We start from the raw sequence: 16,549 nt of genomic DNA, 5'->3' as shown, positions 1-16,549 counted from the left end.
ATAGGCACCCTGAAGTGTATAATGGCCACCCGAATTGTTAACGCCACCCCACGATCAACGTCAACCCGAAGCGTGGCGAGCGCAGCGAGCCCGCGAGGGGCGGCGGTACGTGTCCTACGACCTTTTCATACCCCCACTATCCACGTCGGCGTGGAGTTGAGAATAGAAAGTGTGGCGAGCGCAGCGAGCCACCGAGCCCGAAGCGTGGCGAGCCCCGCGAGGGTACGCGGACAGCTGTGAAGCCCGCGAGGGGACGCGGATACCTGTGAAGGTATCCGCGCGTCCGCTCGCCGCGCTTCGGGCTTGGTGGCTCGCTGCGCTCGCCACACTTTCTATTCTCAACTCCACGCCGACGTGGATAGTGGGGGTATGAAAAGGTCGTAGGACGCGTACCGCTGCGCTCGCCACGCTTCGGGTTGACGTTGATCGTGGGGTGGCGTTAACAATTCGGGTGGCCATTATTCACTTCAGGGTGCCTATTTGGCCTCTGTGGCCCATTTAACATTGTTTCCTATGGAAAAATTGGGTCAATTGAGGCATTGAACAGGAAAATCGGGTCAATTGAGACATTTAACATTGTTCCCTATGGGAAATCTCGGGCATCTCGTCGGTCGCATCGCACCCGATTTTTTAGTGCATTCAATGCCCGAGATGGCCATGATGTGCGCCCTTCTAAGTAAAGAGTACCTGTTCACCTCCTAACTGTCATGTTCACAATGAGTTTTATCGCTTGTTGATAAATGGGCCTCTTAATATGGTAAAATAGTGCAGATGTACATTTTGTTCATTGTTTTATAAATATGCAGAGCGCTATTATTTATGCTGGTTTTGGAAAGTGTTCTTGTTTTTTTTTTTAAATATACAGTATATTAGCCCAGGGAATGACACCCTGTGGTTGTCCAAACTGTTGTAAACTGTAGGGCATTCTAGGACTGTCTTTTCACAAGAGCTGGGCAGCTCCATGGTGCCTCCGCCTGTACAAGGTGACCATTATAGCACATTGTCATCATCATCTGATAACCGTTATAATAATAATAGCTATATGTGGTTATTTCACTATTCCATATGTTCTCTCTCAGTGCGGCAGGTGGAGAAATCTTTAATCAGTGTGTGGCAGATCAAGATGAAGCTTTCACAGAGAAGGATGTCATTCGGCTCATCCAACAAATCCTGCATGGGGTGTTGTACCTGCACCGAAACAATGTAGTTCATCTGGACTTAAAGGTAAAGGTGTTTGATAGTGCAGAAACTAACTTGAGTATGAGTGATGGTCAAAAGAAGCTGATTATCTTATTGTCTGGTTATAGATCTGATCACGGACTTGTTGATAATGTGTTAGGAATAGGAATAATGAATAGGAATGGAGGATCCGTTCTATGCATGTCTGTCTTTACCCATTTGATTCTGTATTTTCTAATCCTGGAATCATTTCCGTTACAGCCACAGAATATCCTGCTCACGAGCAGTAATCCACTGGGTGAGATCCGTATTGTAGACTTTGGCCTGTCCAGGCAGGTAGACAGCATTAAAGAGGTGCGAGAAATTCTGGGGACCCCAGAGTATGTAGGTAAGTGTAAAACAGTTACAGGTGACATAGCCAGCATCGGGTATGGGTTATAGGGTCCACACTAATAAGGTTGACAATCAGTAGGTCAACCACATGGAAAAGGTGGACATGGTCAAAAGGTCGACATGGAAAAAGTCACAGTGGGGTTTTCACGTTTTTTTTTGGGTGGCTATGTCAACATAGTTTGGCAGGGACACCGTATAAGTGTACCGCATCCCTAATCTATCACAGAGACTGTATCCAACCACATATACAAAATACTCACTGGAGTATCGTACACAACACCAAGGTGAATAAACCTATTCCTAGATAAGCTACAAGCCTAGACCACTTGCCAATTATCAGCCCCTGAGAACCAAGGCCTACCCTTGTTGAGTACAGGGGCCACTACACAATACCTGACTCCCCCAGTGCCTGATGTGTCTAGATTAAAAGAGGTGGTGGGTAATCGGTGCTGAACCTGTATTTGATTTATTACACATATGCAAGATTGCACAAGATGAGGGCGTAAGTAAATATGTTGTCAACAACAGATGATTCATTTATTATAATACAAGCTCATGCTGCCATTTGCTGCCATTTTTTTATATAGCCTATCACATGAATACTGCCATGAACTCTATTACTCCATGAAAAAATGATAGTGCAAAAACACTATACATATATCTGCTTTATATGTGCAATGCATATTGGGGCATACACAGAGTTGTGAGCATAGCAAAAAGGAGCAGATTTGCTACCGTGTAAGCTGCTTTTGCATATAACCCACAAATACTGGACAGTGAAATTTAGGCTTGAGCTATGACATTCCCCTCAGAAATATAAAAATATCTGCTCCTTTTATATTTCCCCATCTGCAGTGCAGCATGGTGTTGTTGGGCAGATTTGCTCTTTTATTGCTTTGCTCCAACTCTGCATAAGCTCCAATCATCTGTACAGACAAGTGCATAGGTGGCGATTATGTGGGTGCTCAAAGGCCCGAGCACACACGGAAATTGATGAGCACCCACGGGCCCGAGTCGCGCTGCTGGGCCAGAATATTACGTTTCTAATTTGCGGCTGCAGCACCCACATCGCTGGACCCACCACCTGGTAAACAGTATGTATTCTGTCCGCGGAGTACCTGCACTGTGGGGGCATTTATGTACAGATGGGGCAGGTCCCATCTTGGCAGGGGATGGTGATGGCGACGCCAGCCGCCATCCCCCGCCAGCGGCATCTGCATAGCGAGAAGGCGACGCGCGCGCACGAGAGTTGCGCGCGTCCCCTTCCGACGGCGCTTCCAGCCGCTCCCCTGGGTCACCGCCGGCTTGTCGGCGGTAACCCGGGGTCCCCACCGCCTGCCCGCACCCCCCCCCTAACCCTGTCCGTCTCCCTGAGATTGAGACGCGCGTGCGCGTGAGACGCACGCGCGTCTCAGTCAGACGGTGAGGCAGGCTGCTGGCTGATCACCAGCGCTGACGTTCTGGCGATTCACCAGCAAGGAAGAGGCCTGCCCCATCTGTATGTGGAACTGTGTTGCCGTAATTTGAGTATTGGAGATAACTGTGCTCCATAATATAAATTGGTATTATTTTGTGGCCACACCCCTTCCCCATGAAGCCACTATTTTTGGCTTGAGCAGCTACCAGCAAAAACATAAATCAGCACCTATGGACAAGTGTACTGTATAGGGAAATGGACCATGGACTTTTCATGTGATAGTGATAAATTAGATGGTGACAGCTTTGTTGTGTTACACATTTGAAAATCATCAATAATTTCTTCTATTAACTTTAGCTCCTGAGGTGCTCAACTATGAACCGATCAGCACAGCAACAGACATGTGGTAAGTGTAAACAAAGTCTTCTTTAATGTAGGAATATCTCTGAACTAAACCAGCACTATGAGCCCCTGTATATTAGAATCAGGAGACATAATGGTTAATGTATCAAGCAGTGAAAATAGCAAAATGGACCAGTGGAGAAGATGCCCAGAGCAACCATTCAGCTTTCAGGTAGCAGTTATCAAGTGCATTCTATAAAATGATAAGTAGAAGCTGATTAGTTGCAATAGGAATCTTCACCACTGATCCGCTCCTCCACTTTCATCACTGATTAATACGTCAACCCCATAGTTTTCAGGGGCCAATGGAAACATTGCAATTCTTTTTATCATAGGGCAAAGGAGGAAGGCATGTTATCACACTCGTACAGGGAAGGAAGTTAAGATGAATTGCATTATATACTATAAATTGGTGCAATATAGCTGAATATAAGCAGTGTACAATATATACACTGGAGCACTGATTACTTTTAGCAGTGGGCAAGTTTTTTAACACACATTCGTTCTGTTTTTCTTTAAATTATTATTTTGCTTCATTTTCGTCTGCAAACTATTAGGAAACCTCAAAAATAAGGGACTATTTTTTCCTTCAAATAATATATTTAATAAAAATTCAATGTAGTTCTTTTTAGCGAATGAATATAGGAAAGATCTGTACATTTTATTATCCATATTACTAATACTGCAATGTGCATATCATCTATATATATGTCTAGTGTCCGTGAGTCTCTGAAACACTGCCATCTGCTGGCAGAGAGTAAAACTACATCTCTTTCTCACACATGCACAAACACAAAAGGTAGCAGACTAGCTTTCGAAGTTACCGATATTCAGATCAATTTAAATGGTTGAATTAATACTGCTCTAGCTTGTATAAACATATCAGCTTGTTGGGTTAAGATTTTTTAACTTATTGTATGGGTTTGTGGCACAGGAGCATCGGTGTCCTGACATACGTCATGCTTACTGGAGTGTCACCATTCCTGGGAGACACTAAGCAAGAGACATTCCTGAACATCTCCCAAGTGGACATTCAGTACTCCCAGGAAGAGTTTGAGGGGATCTCTGATCAGGCTGTGGACTTCATCAAGTCTCTGCTCATTAAGAACCCCAGGTAAGTAGTTCAAAGGACTGGTGTGATAAGAGATAACTTTCACTTCTGGAGATGTCTATTTGCAGTGTAGAATATTAGGTAAATCTGAGTTACTTGTCTGAATTCCTAGAAAGATTTATACTTGACAGTTCATATTTAGCAGACCAGAACACATGGCACGCAACTATAAAGCATGCCCTAACACCAAATGTTGCCAACTGAAAGCACTTCTCACATATGTAATTGTACAGAAGAAAGGTTAGGGGTATAGGAGCAACGTTCTTAATATTTTAATATATCTTATTAAAATTTACCAGAGTATTCTAGAACAAAGGCATAATGGCCCTTATTCTGATTGAGTCGGACCGCTGAGTGTGCGTTCGGACGGCCGATGTTTGGTGTTTGCGCATGTGCAGAGGCGTTTCTGCACATGTGTGAATTCCTCGCATGTCCGAACACGGTGTGAATACCATGCAGAAAATGATTGGTCGGACCCATCCGAGCAGGGGGTGGAGAGGGGCGTGAAGGGCTGTTTTGGCTCATTACCATATGCGTACGCCCCGCGTTTCATGGGCGTTCCCATGAAAATGCTGGGCATACGTGTGGTAATGTGGCCGTGATGCACGTGTGGGGGGGTGGACTGCTGACATAGCCGGATGTCAGCTGCCCGCCCATATCCCTGCTTTCATACAGAAAAATGTCCGAATGGTCTGGAGCACTCGGTGCTGGCTGACCGCTCGGTCCATCATTCGAGGGTCAGCGACCATCGGAGGATGGGGGAGGTTCCCACAGATGGAGGAGGTGTTCACATGAAACAACCACTCGCGGTCCGTTTGCTCAGCATCTTACCACATTCGGACGGTGTGAGCGATCCGTATGGTAGGTGGGATTAAGAACACTTGATTCTTGTTCGAAATATGCATCCATCCAAATCAACTAGAAGAAGGGCCAATGTGACAACAGCTGGAAGCCAATAAACTGGTTACATATAGATGGCCACATCAGATGGATCATTAAGTTAAAATTATTATGTGAGGTCATTCTTTTGACCACGTTAACAGGCCCCAGTATAAAACTAAAAGTAATACTGTAAAAAAGGAAAGTGACGTTGATGCTCCGTACTGGAGTCCTGGAGCAGATTCCTTCTGTGTATGGCCAACATTACTGTTTTCTGCTCTGGGTAAAAGCTATTTGACAAAGGATTAACTTAAAAAGTGTAAAGGTTTATTTTTTATTTTCTATACATTTATAGTGGAAATAATCCAATGAAAGTACTGTACTGAATACAGTTAATACTTTAGTACAGGTTGAGTATCCCGTATCCAAAATGCTCGGGACCAGGAGAATTTTGGATAACGGATTATTCCGTATTTCGGAATATTTTAATATTTCAATGATGTATTTTGAAGTATCTTGCATGTATGCTGTATAAACACATAATATACACACAAATATATTTTATTACCACATAAAATACACACAAATATATTTTAATTGTTCAAAAAACAAGGTTTCAAAACGTGAAACAAAATGTGTGTACTATCTCAGCACTGAATTTGAATGCCAAGCAATCATTGTCTTGCACATATATAGTGCCAGTTACATATCATGTCCCCAGTGATGCTGTTACAAATGTCCCCAGTGAGTTTTTAGCAAAAAAAAATTTTTTTTTCACTTTCTGGAATGTCCGTATTTCGGAATAATTCGGATAACGGATACTCGGATACGGGATACTCGACCTGTACTAACATACAGTTAGTACTTTAACATGATGATAGTACATTTTGAAATGTAATTTAAAATATATGTAGTGCTGTGTCATTAATCTTATTAAACCACCTCTCTATGCAGGAAGCGTGCTCATGCTGATCAGTGTCTTAAGCACGCATGGTTATCCACATACCAAGAGCCTGAGTCTCTGCAGAACAAGAAATTTGAGCAGAAGGAAAGCGATTTGGAGACCTCTGAGGCTACAGAAGAAATTGTGTTGTTGGCCTCCTACACTGTGCACTGTCCATGTCGGGAAACCATAGAGACTGAGCTCAAAGGTGTAAGAAATCAGTTTGCAGCACTGACAGAAATTCAGCCTGAAGTTGTGTGTTAACCGAGAGACACTTACTGGTGAAAACCAAAGCGGGTTCAATTCATCAATGCTTCCTTTGGAGATACACTTATTAAGTGTCTATCTGTCAAGAACTGATACGGGTCCCTTCAAGAAGCTTGGTTTAGTTGTCTTAATGGCTTTTTTTTAGCCAAGACTTTACAGCTTTTTTTCTGCCTTGTTGCCTGTGGAAAATATCTGATGCTTTTCTGTTTATAGGGTGACCTGTTAGCTACGGATACGGAGCCTGATATTTGTCCATTTTCATGAGTGTAAAAGGAGGCTAAAGCAGGCCCCCATATGTATTTTTCATTCATCTTAAAATGTAATGGAAACCTCTGTCAACATATTGTTACAGCTACCTGTGGACAGCACTGAAACCTAAACATAGTTCCCAATATCTGCATCCTGGACTGTGCATATTCATGGTTATGGATCCAGCTGGCTCTTTATTTCAGATTGATCAGTCAGATCCATCTGAATCTAAAGAAAACAGGCCAAATCGGGACAGTGGATGCAGGCTTAAACATCTCCGTATCTAGTCCTTCATTCTATCTGTTTTAAAGTCCCACAAGGACATACATGCTGACTTTTTTAAACTCCTCTCCGGGAAAAGCCTGGAGAGGAGTGAAAGGAGGGTGGGAAGAGGCTTTGTTTTGGGGGAGGGGCAAGGCTGACATCACCAAGCTCCGTCCCACAACAGACAGCCGCATCAATTTGCGGGTCCGTGGATGGGGGGAGGGGCTAAAATGCCGCAAATTGCATCATTTTAGCCCCGACCCCTCCCCACAGACCCGCGAAATTCGTAGTTTTATACCGCGGGGAAGGGAGGAGCAGGGGCTGTGGGGAAAATGCGGGAGATTTGCCCACTTCCCGGGGGGCCAGGAGGGGGACCTGATTTGCGGGACCCTCCCGGCCATTCCGAGAGGGTAGGCAAGTATGCAAAAGGATTTACTAAGATGTTTATTGCACTTGGAAAGTTTCTGTAACATGCAGGTATTCTACAGTAGGAAAGCCTGTACAAACAATAAGAATATTGCTAAAAAGAATGTCATTTACTGCATGTGTTAAAACAATATATTTAACTTTCATGTGCCAACTACAGAACAAGCCTTTCATTGTTTTGTGTGGCAATTATACAGTTCCACTTTAAAAAGCAAAGCTTTGTTCTATGGTCAGTGTTTATAATAGAAGCCATAAATAATTCAATAGTTTATCACCGTATATGTACACAAGGACAGCATACAGTTTCTGCTCCAGACCACGGTTTCTCTGGGTATCGGTGGATGTGAATGGCTAATCTGACAAGGGAGTTCATGATTGGACAGTACAAGGCAAGATACTTCATGAGTTCTGACCACATTTATACAGTACATACAGAATGCTTCCAAACATTCCAAGACTAGAGATAAGGACAGGAAAACATTACAGTATAGAGCGTGCTACAGGTGGATGGGCAGAAAATCCATCCAACATATGTCCGTTACTGTTGTAAGGGGATTGTTTTATCATTTATGATGAAAAATATTCCTTTTTCAATATACTTCTGCTAGAGATGTGCAGGCTCTGATTTACTCTGATTTCAATGCAGGATATTATTGGCTATCCCAAATCACATGACAGTTGTTGACAGTTAATAGCCAACTGTCCTGCCTGCTTTGAAATCAGAGTAAATCAGAGCCTGCACATCTCTAACTTTTACATGTAATGGAATAAAGGGCATCCATACACAGTAGAGGAAGTAATTGTTTAGCCTGAGAATATTCATAAGAATACAGTCTATTCATTTACTAGTAAACAGCCACAATTTGGCACCAGTTCCTAGTAATTTGATGGGCTGCATTCTCATAAATTGGTTCACCCACATACAATGTCTGCCTTCAGTATTTGTAAGTGACAGTTTTACTCATTCTCTAATAGTAAATAGCAATGCCAACAGCATCATTTTTCAGTTTCTGCAATATTGCAATCACTCATGTGTAAGGACCGTGTATTGCAGGCTTACTCCTATGTATTCTTATAGGAAACACACAAATATTTTATTTGTCTACACAATTGCATGTAGTGTCATGAGCGGCAACTCTAATATTCATTGTTCCGTCTTGGTCAGAGTAAGGGCGAAATGCAATAAGCTTTAAAAGTGATAAAAGGGAGAGTGATAAAAAACCAACCAATCAGCTCCTGCCTGATATTTTCCAAACACAGTCTGTGACATGACAGGTAGGAGCTGATTGTCTGGCTGTTTATCACTCTCCATTTTATCACTTTTGAAGCTTAGTGCAACTGGCCCTAAGTGATATCTATTAATCATAAAAGAACACTTCTACGAGTTAAAGTGTCATGCAGCAGTGATATAACAGTTCTATATTAGGTTCAAATGAAATAGTCTGCAAGTGCCATACAATACAATACATTTAGGCAGTGTCAGCACAGATTATGTGAAGCTGAAATCATTTTACAACAAATAATCTACCAAAAGTCATATAAAACAGGCTAATTTTCAATTAAATGACCACAAGAAGGTCCACGTAGCTGCAGATTTATCACTCACTCACTTTCACATTACATACTATAAATAAGCTTACATTGTTTCTCAGAGTTACACTGGCATTACAGGGTTTTAAAGACCGGATATTATACACATACTACTGTAGAACAACCTAATCACTGTACAGTAGTATTCCAAACCTATTTACCTTGTCTTTTATTGTCCCAATAATTTTGTTTATAGTTGTGCAATCTCTTGGGGAAATTCAGTTACCCACATTGTATTTGCAAGTGCAACTGCAACCCGCACTTACAGTATCACTGACTCGCACAAAACTAAGCAAGTCCAGCGCTAAGAGGGACTGCAAGGGGTGCTAGTTCGGATGCTGGTGTCTACAAACCACTGCAACGACAACTCTCACCTTTCCTAAGAAATAGGATTCCCAACTGAAAAATTTGAACATACCTATTCAATGCGGCCGGCTCTTCTGGCAATGCAGGTTTAAGTCGAATCTGCGGCGGAAAACAGTGGAAAATGGCCGCACTTATGACTAAAACGCGTGTATCTGTGAATTACACGTGTTTACCGACGTGCCGATTTTCCTGACAGTCAAACATTTGGCACTTGAATTGAATATGTCAAATGTACATGCAATCGAAAATCGTTGAAAAAGTTCTGATTTTCTGTCGGTGAGAAAAATCAGCATGGATTGAATACCCTCATATTTTGGAATTTATGTCTTTAAAAAACGTTATCTGTTATTGTATAATAGAATTATTATATTTGTTTTGCCCGTGTGCAATAATGTCACTTTGTTAATAATGCATTTTTTGTAAGTAAAATCTTGTATATTTATGTATGTCTGCTTTTGTGATCATTAAAGCCACCACAGTTGTGGGAAAGAGATCTGTGACATAAATGATAAACTTCCCACAACTTCAAGGACAAGAAAGCATAAAAATGGGAATTCTATATTTTTGTTCCAAATCTGAAATTCCTGTATTCCCACTGCAGTTTTGTGTGGGAGAAAAACAAATACTTAAAATAGCCTGCAGTAAAGGACTAGCTGCTGGAATGGATCAAAGCCAAATAACTTTGGTTTTCCCTTTCAGACTAACAGTGACTATTGATATGCTTATACAGTATGGCAGGCATTCCCAATTACGGTCCTCAAGGCACACCAACAGTGCAGGTTTTCTAGAAATCCAGGCTTGAGCAGAGGTGACTTAATTAGTACCTGAGGGATTCTGATTAAACGATCTGTGCTGAAGCCTGGATATCTCTAAATCCTGCACTGTTGGTGTGCCTTGAGGACCGTGGTTGGGAATGCCTGCAGTATGGGGTACATTTATTAAGATGTCCATTCTATTGAAGATGGGATGTTGCCCATAGCAACCAATCATATTCTGTCTACTATCTTCTAACGTGCTAAATAAATAAGAAGGTCAATCTGATTGGTTGCTATGGACAACATCCCATCTTAGTAAACGTACCACTATGTGTGCACCCAACAATCTAACTTGGGGACTGTTGTGTAAAATAATGCTCTGTTCATTAACCAAGACTGAATGTTGTGATATATTCCAGCATACGAAAAATAATACTATGCAGCGGTCAACAAAAAATAAAAATATACAGGTGCTCAAACCCAGCCATATTTGTTGATCATATAATGTAGAGCCATATCTAATGAGGAGTATACAATACTGACACACATATGATAGATAGTACACAAAGGTGTACTCATTCTGGTAGCTAATTAATAACATTTGTACAATGTATTAGCTGCTGCACAAAGTGGACCCCAATCTGGTTATAATATCTATTTTTTCTGAATATCTAACGAATTACTGAAAAGAAATGCACTCAAACTGCAGTGAACCAAATTGCGGCGAACAACTTATTAGGCCCCATACACCATGGCGTGTCAAGAAAACATTAAAGCTGGGTCATTAGGCTTACAGTGTATATATATAGGCATGTGCAGCACATTTTATTAGGAGGTGCCCCATTAAAGGGGTGTGTCTAACACCACCTATTGGGTTTGTCTAACACTGCCCAGTGGGTGTGTCTAACACCGCCAATCAGGCGTGTCTATATCATCTATTGGCACTCACTACAATATAAAACGTCTCTCAGCCACACCATAATCTCCTGCCTATTTCAGTTTTAATCTTATTACTCTGTGTAACAGTATATGCAAAAAAAAGTCAAAAACATATATGGATGACATACATAGGTGTGCGCACATAGAGTGTTAGGGGTGCACAGGCACCCCCTAATGCTGTGCCCACCCTTATATACTTTTGCTTTTAAGAACTGGTATTACATTAAAACAAGCACCCATCAATCAATTATGTGTGTTTTGCATTGTTACTTGTACTAGACCATTGTCATATCACTACATACCTGCATCATCCATATATGTTTGTGACTTTATTGGCATATACTGTTACACAGAGTAATTAGAAGATTAAGGGCGAGATGTATCAAATGGAAAATGCGGTAAAACCCCGGTTTTACCGCATTTTCCAATGTATCAAAAATGATACCGCATTGAAGGGTATCGCCACCTTTGGGTGGCGATACCCTATAGAAGCCTATGGGCTTCTTTTCGCCGCCCGCCGCAACCCCGCCGCCTCGCCGACCCCCCCTCTCCCCCTCCCTTGGGCTTACCTTCTTGCAGGTCCTCCTGGACCCCGGAAGGTAAGCCCTTCCTCCCCCTATCAACGCAGCCGGACGTCCTTCCGGCTGCAGGGGGGAGGAGGAAGCGCCGGGGACAGCCTGCTTAGCTGTCCCCGGCGTGAAAGCAGCAGAAGCCGGCTGGGAGGTGACGGAGACCCCTCGCAGACCACAGTACAGGTATCGCGGGGCCTCCGTCACCGCATCGCGATGCCAGCCGCATATGTTAGTACATATGCGGCTGCATCGCGGCGGGGGGGGGGGGCGCGAAGGGCGGCGATGTATTTTAATACATCCCGCCCTAAAACTGAACTAGGCAGAAGATTATGGTGTGGCTGAGAGATGTTTTATATTGTAGCGAGTGCGAATAGCTGATGGTACACACGTCTGATTGGTGGTGTTAGACGCACCAAATGGGTGTCTAAGACACCCCCTAATGAAATGTGCTGCGCACACCTATGATGACACAGGTATGTAGTGATATGCCAAAGGTCTAGTACAATTAATACTGCAAAATACACGCTCTGATTGGCTCATGAGTTGGTACCACATTTCAAATGGACGAGGGCTGCCAGAGACCCTGTAGCTGAAGCGTCATAGCGGCAAGGAGGTGTTCATTAGGGTGTGCACAGCATTTGGGTGTGCCTGTGCACACCTAACACTCAGTGTGTGCACACCAATGAGTGTATATAATTCATTGTGAATTATATATATATATATATATATATATATATATATATATATATATAGATATATCAGCTAGAATGCTCTAATGGGTACAGGGGCTTAAAATAAAGGCAGTCTCTGTACAGTGCTGTCTAAATTGGTGCTTTATTAAAAGACAACTTGTATCTTAGTTTCTTCAGTTTTTTGAGCTGCTAGTTCTAAACACAAATAACACCTCAAATGTTGTCATCTATCTAAAAAGTAGAGATGGGCAGGTTCGTTTCTCAGGCTTCTCAATCCTTTGCGCCATTTCCGGATTCAAATCGAGGCGGAGCGTCATCATCCTGCTGTCAGATTCTTGCAAGACTCCAACTCTATATAAGTCCCAGTGATCGGCACCATCTTCATTGCCACAGTTTAATTCAGACAGAAGAACATGTTGCTCCTAGGGAGGCACTACTATGGCATTGTGGGGCACTACTATGGCTGCTATGGGGGCACTACTATGGTATTATAGGAGTACTGCTGTGGGGGACTACTAATGGGCTGTGGGGGACTACTAAGGGGTTGAATTAAAAAAAATATGTACCATTTAAGTCCAGCGGTGCTGCTTTATAATTTTTCCATATAAATTCATCAGTGCTGCTGTATAAGTCTTCTGTATTATTCTAGTGGTGGTTTCATGTGCTGTCAAATAATTCCAGCAGTGTTGCCACATATGTATTCCGTATAAATCCAGCTGTGCTGCAATATGAGTTTGCCTTATAAGTCCAAAGGTGCTGCCCTGTGCTGCCTTATAAGGCTGCTGTATAAGTCCAGTGGCGGTGTCCTGTGCTGCCATATAAGTCCAGCAGTGCTGCTCTGTGTTGCCATATAAGTCTACCGTATAAGTCCAGTGTGCTGTCCTTTGCTGTGGTAAAAGTCTCCGTATAGGTCTAGCAGTGCTGCTGCCGTATAAGTCCAGTAGTGTCCTGTGCTGCCATTTAAGTCCAGTAGTGCTGTCCTGTGCTGCCTTATAAGTCTGCCATAAAAGTCCAGTAGTGGTGTCCTGTGCTGCCAGATAAGTCCAGCAGTGCTGCCCCGTGCTGTTGTATAAGTCCAGTGGTGGTGTCCATCTGCCCTATCAGTCGATGGGTGCTGCTGCCTTTCTGGTGTGCTGTGTAAAAAAAGTAGTTAGCTGGTGAAGACAGACTGGAGTATACTCCTAACAACTGTGGGATGAAGGGAGACAGTCAACTTAAGATGCAGTCTGTAACCCTAGAGGAAGACCAAAGGCATAATCACAGGTAGGGTTGTGCCACCTTACTCATTATCGATTCCTGGAGATTCCCCCCCTATCACCCTAATGCACACGTCAAAGGCGTGCGTGCTCCCGGGAAAGTGGGCGCGGTCTCATAAATGGGCGTGGGGCTGGCCCGGAGGCTTTTTAAGAGACCCAGATTCCGGGAGAATCCCGGAATCCGGGAGACTAGAAAAGCCTCCGGGAGGGTTGCCACCAAACACGGAAGAATCCCCGAAATCCGGGAGAGGTGGCAACCCTAATCACAGGCCAAGCATTTCCTTGCTACTTGGTGTCATTTGCAGTTTTTTTGTCCGCATTGTCCTCTTTCTTTTGCCTCTTCTCATAATGTGAAAAGTCATCAAATATGGAGGTAGTATGTTTGTAGCTAGCTGTGATTCATAGAACTTGGCGAGCTTTTACCATGGGGACCACCACACTGAAATAATGGGTTTATTAAACTGGGCATGTCCTGTTTAAAACACATAGTCCCAAGGAGAATTCCATCTTGAACCTCTTTTCTTTGCATTCTTTGGAGCATTGACATCTTGTTTTGTGAGGCCCAAACAAACCAACAACACTACAGTGCTGTGACCTAATCTCACACCTTCCCTATTATACTCAGCCTACCATGAGCATCCATTTTCTTCCTCTGCTCCTAATCTTTTCCATTATCTCACACATGCCTGTATCATACTCCAGTATGTCTTCATTAGCTTAGCTATGTGCTTCTATTTTTCTTCCACTGCGCCTCCTCACATTTGCCAGCTCCTACTACGTCCCGGTTTTTGGGGATGTTTCCACATCCCGTCTGGGGTCGTCAGTGTCCCGCAGCGGGTTGCAGTTGGGAGTCCTCCCAGCCTGAAGGGAAAAGGTGCTGTGTGCATACACACACGATGCAGAGGGGGGGGGATGGGGGTGTGGTCTGAGGACACAACATCCTGCGAGGCTATGCCCCCTCTCCATAGGTCATGCCCCTTTTTACTTGTGAGTGTCCCGATTAGTGAGTCACAGATGTTGGGCGGTATGCTACTACGATGCAGTGACATTATCTCACACCTGCCCATATCATACTCCAGTATGTCTTCATCAGCTCACTCTGCAATGAGCATACATTTTTCTTTAGCTCCTCCTCCGCGAAGTCTTTGCCAGCTCATACAAAGACAAAGTGACATTATCTCCTGCCTAGCACCTGCAATCTCCACCGACAACATTGTTTTTTCAGAAGGATAATTCTATCCTACACGTCTTTCCATTATGTGCTCTTTAGAGCATTGGCAGCTTGTTTTGTGGGGGCCCAAACAGACCAATCATTTCAGCCACAGTTGTTTGGTAGATCCTGTCGCTCAAATGATTGCTTTGTTAATGTGTGCATGTCCTATTTATACAACATAAGGGTGTGCGGGAGGGCCCAAGGACAATTCCATCTTGCTGCTCTTTTATTTGTGTTATGTGCACTTTGGAGCATTTTTAGGGACAGTGTTTAAAACTGCCATCTTGTTTTAGGGCCACTCCTAGATGTGACACATGTTTGTGCTACTAAGCTTAGTCATCCAGTTACCCGATGCAACCTTTTGGCCTAAAAACAATATTATGGGCAGTGAGGTTGTCACAACTGAAGGGCTGGATGAAGTCGTGTGGTGTGTAGCAACCGGAGGCGGACCAGAGGAGGAAGGATTAAATCGTGCAGGTTTAATAATAGAATTCATAAATGGAAAACAATACACACTTGAATACTTTCTTTAAGTGGCAGTTAGTGGTAAATAATACTTGAGCCAGCACGGCACTTTGGAAGAAGAAAGTTCATTTAAATAATGACAGTTCAAAAGCACTGAGGACGACAGGCTGGGGTCTTGAAGAATAAGAAGATCCGGAAAAAGAATGTACTTGATGGTAAATGAAGGATCCTTGAAGACTGGAAGAAGATGAATGATGAATGAAGAATCGCTTGGAAGCAGGAGACTTGAAGAGCTAGACCAGGAAGCTCAGGGATACAGGCAGAGACCAGACTGCGGACAGGACTGGCAGCGATGGGGTTAAGCAGTAACCTAGACCAGCCACAGAGCACAGAAGCAAGGCACCAGAGTCAGGAGAGGTGAGTCAGAGAGCCAGAGTCGGGCGCGAGCGGGTGAGTAATAAGCCCGCTGCGCACCGCCACGGCTGCGTATGACAGTACCCCCCCTTTCTGGGTGACCCCAGGACACCTACGCACCTTGTGTGGGTTCCTTTGGATGAATTGTCTCACCAGTCGGGGAGCATGGAGATCTGCAGCATCAACCCAGGAATTCTCTTCAGGACCTAATCTAAGCCACTCTACCAGATACTGAAGATGGGTATTACGACAACGTGAGTCGATGATGCGCCTCACCTCGAACTCTGTCTCTCTCTCTGAGCCAATTTTGGGCACCTTCTTCTGATATAAGTTCAATCTCAAGGGCTTTAGAAGAGACACATGGAAAGAATTTGAGATCTTCAGGGAAGAAGGAAGCTGTAGTCTGTAGGCAACCGGGTTAATAACTTGAGTAATTGGGAATGGCCCGATGAACCGGGGAGCCAGCTTCATAGACAGTAACCGAAGGCGTATATGGCAGGTAGACAGCCACACTCGATCCCCAACCTTCAATTTAGGAGCCGCTCTTCTTTTCCTGTCCGCCATCCTTTTGTATCGAGCAGATGCTTTGAGGAGAGCAGTATGAACGTCTGACCAGATTTTTGCAAACCGTTGTAGGGAAGAAGCAGCTGCAGGGACATCGGGCGGAGATAAGTCTGAGAACTCTTGAGATCGGGATGTTTGCCAAAAACATTAAAAAAGGGAGTGGTGCCGGAGGATGAATGATAGGAGTTATTGT

The 16,549-nt window shown here is 43.7% G+C and overlaps 1 protein-coding gene across 1 annotated transcript in view; it reads left to right on the top strand.

The window, feature by feature from the left end:
- The window catches only part of LOC146008322 (serine/threonine-protein kinase 17A-like), a 52,487-nt gene extending 42,526 nt beyond the window's left edge, over nucleotides 1–9,961 (top strand). The window contains exons 3-7 of the mRNA XM_083147501.1: nucleotides 1,080–1,224; nucleotides 1,441–1,567; nucleotides 3,347–3,395; nucleotides 4,326–4,505; nucleotides 6,336–9,961. Of these exons, the coding sequence (XP_083003627.1) occupies nucleotides 1,080–1,224; nucleotides 1,441–1,567; nucleotides 3,347–3,395; nucleotides 4,326–4,505; nucleotides 6,336–6,588 (754 nt within the window). The 3' untranslated portion in view covers nucleotides 6,589–9,961. The remainder of the gene's footprint in view (nucleotides 1–1,079; nucleotides 1,225–1,440; nucleotides 1,568–3,346; nucleotides 3,396–4,325; nucleotides 4,506–6,335) is intronic.
- Nucleotides 9,962–16,549: the final 6,588 nt, after the last annotated feature.

This window comes from Crinia signifera, chromosome 6, assembly GCF_055691185.1.
Source record: "Crinia signifera chromosome 6, ASM5569118v1, whole genome shotgun sequence".
Lineage (NCBI taxonomy): Eukaryota > Metazoa > Chordata > Amphibia > Anura > Myobatrachidae > Crinia > Crinia signifera.
This window is presented reverse-complemented; position numbering and strand designations above follow the sequence as displayed.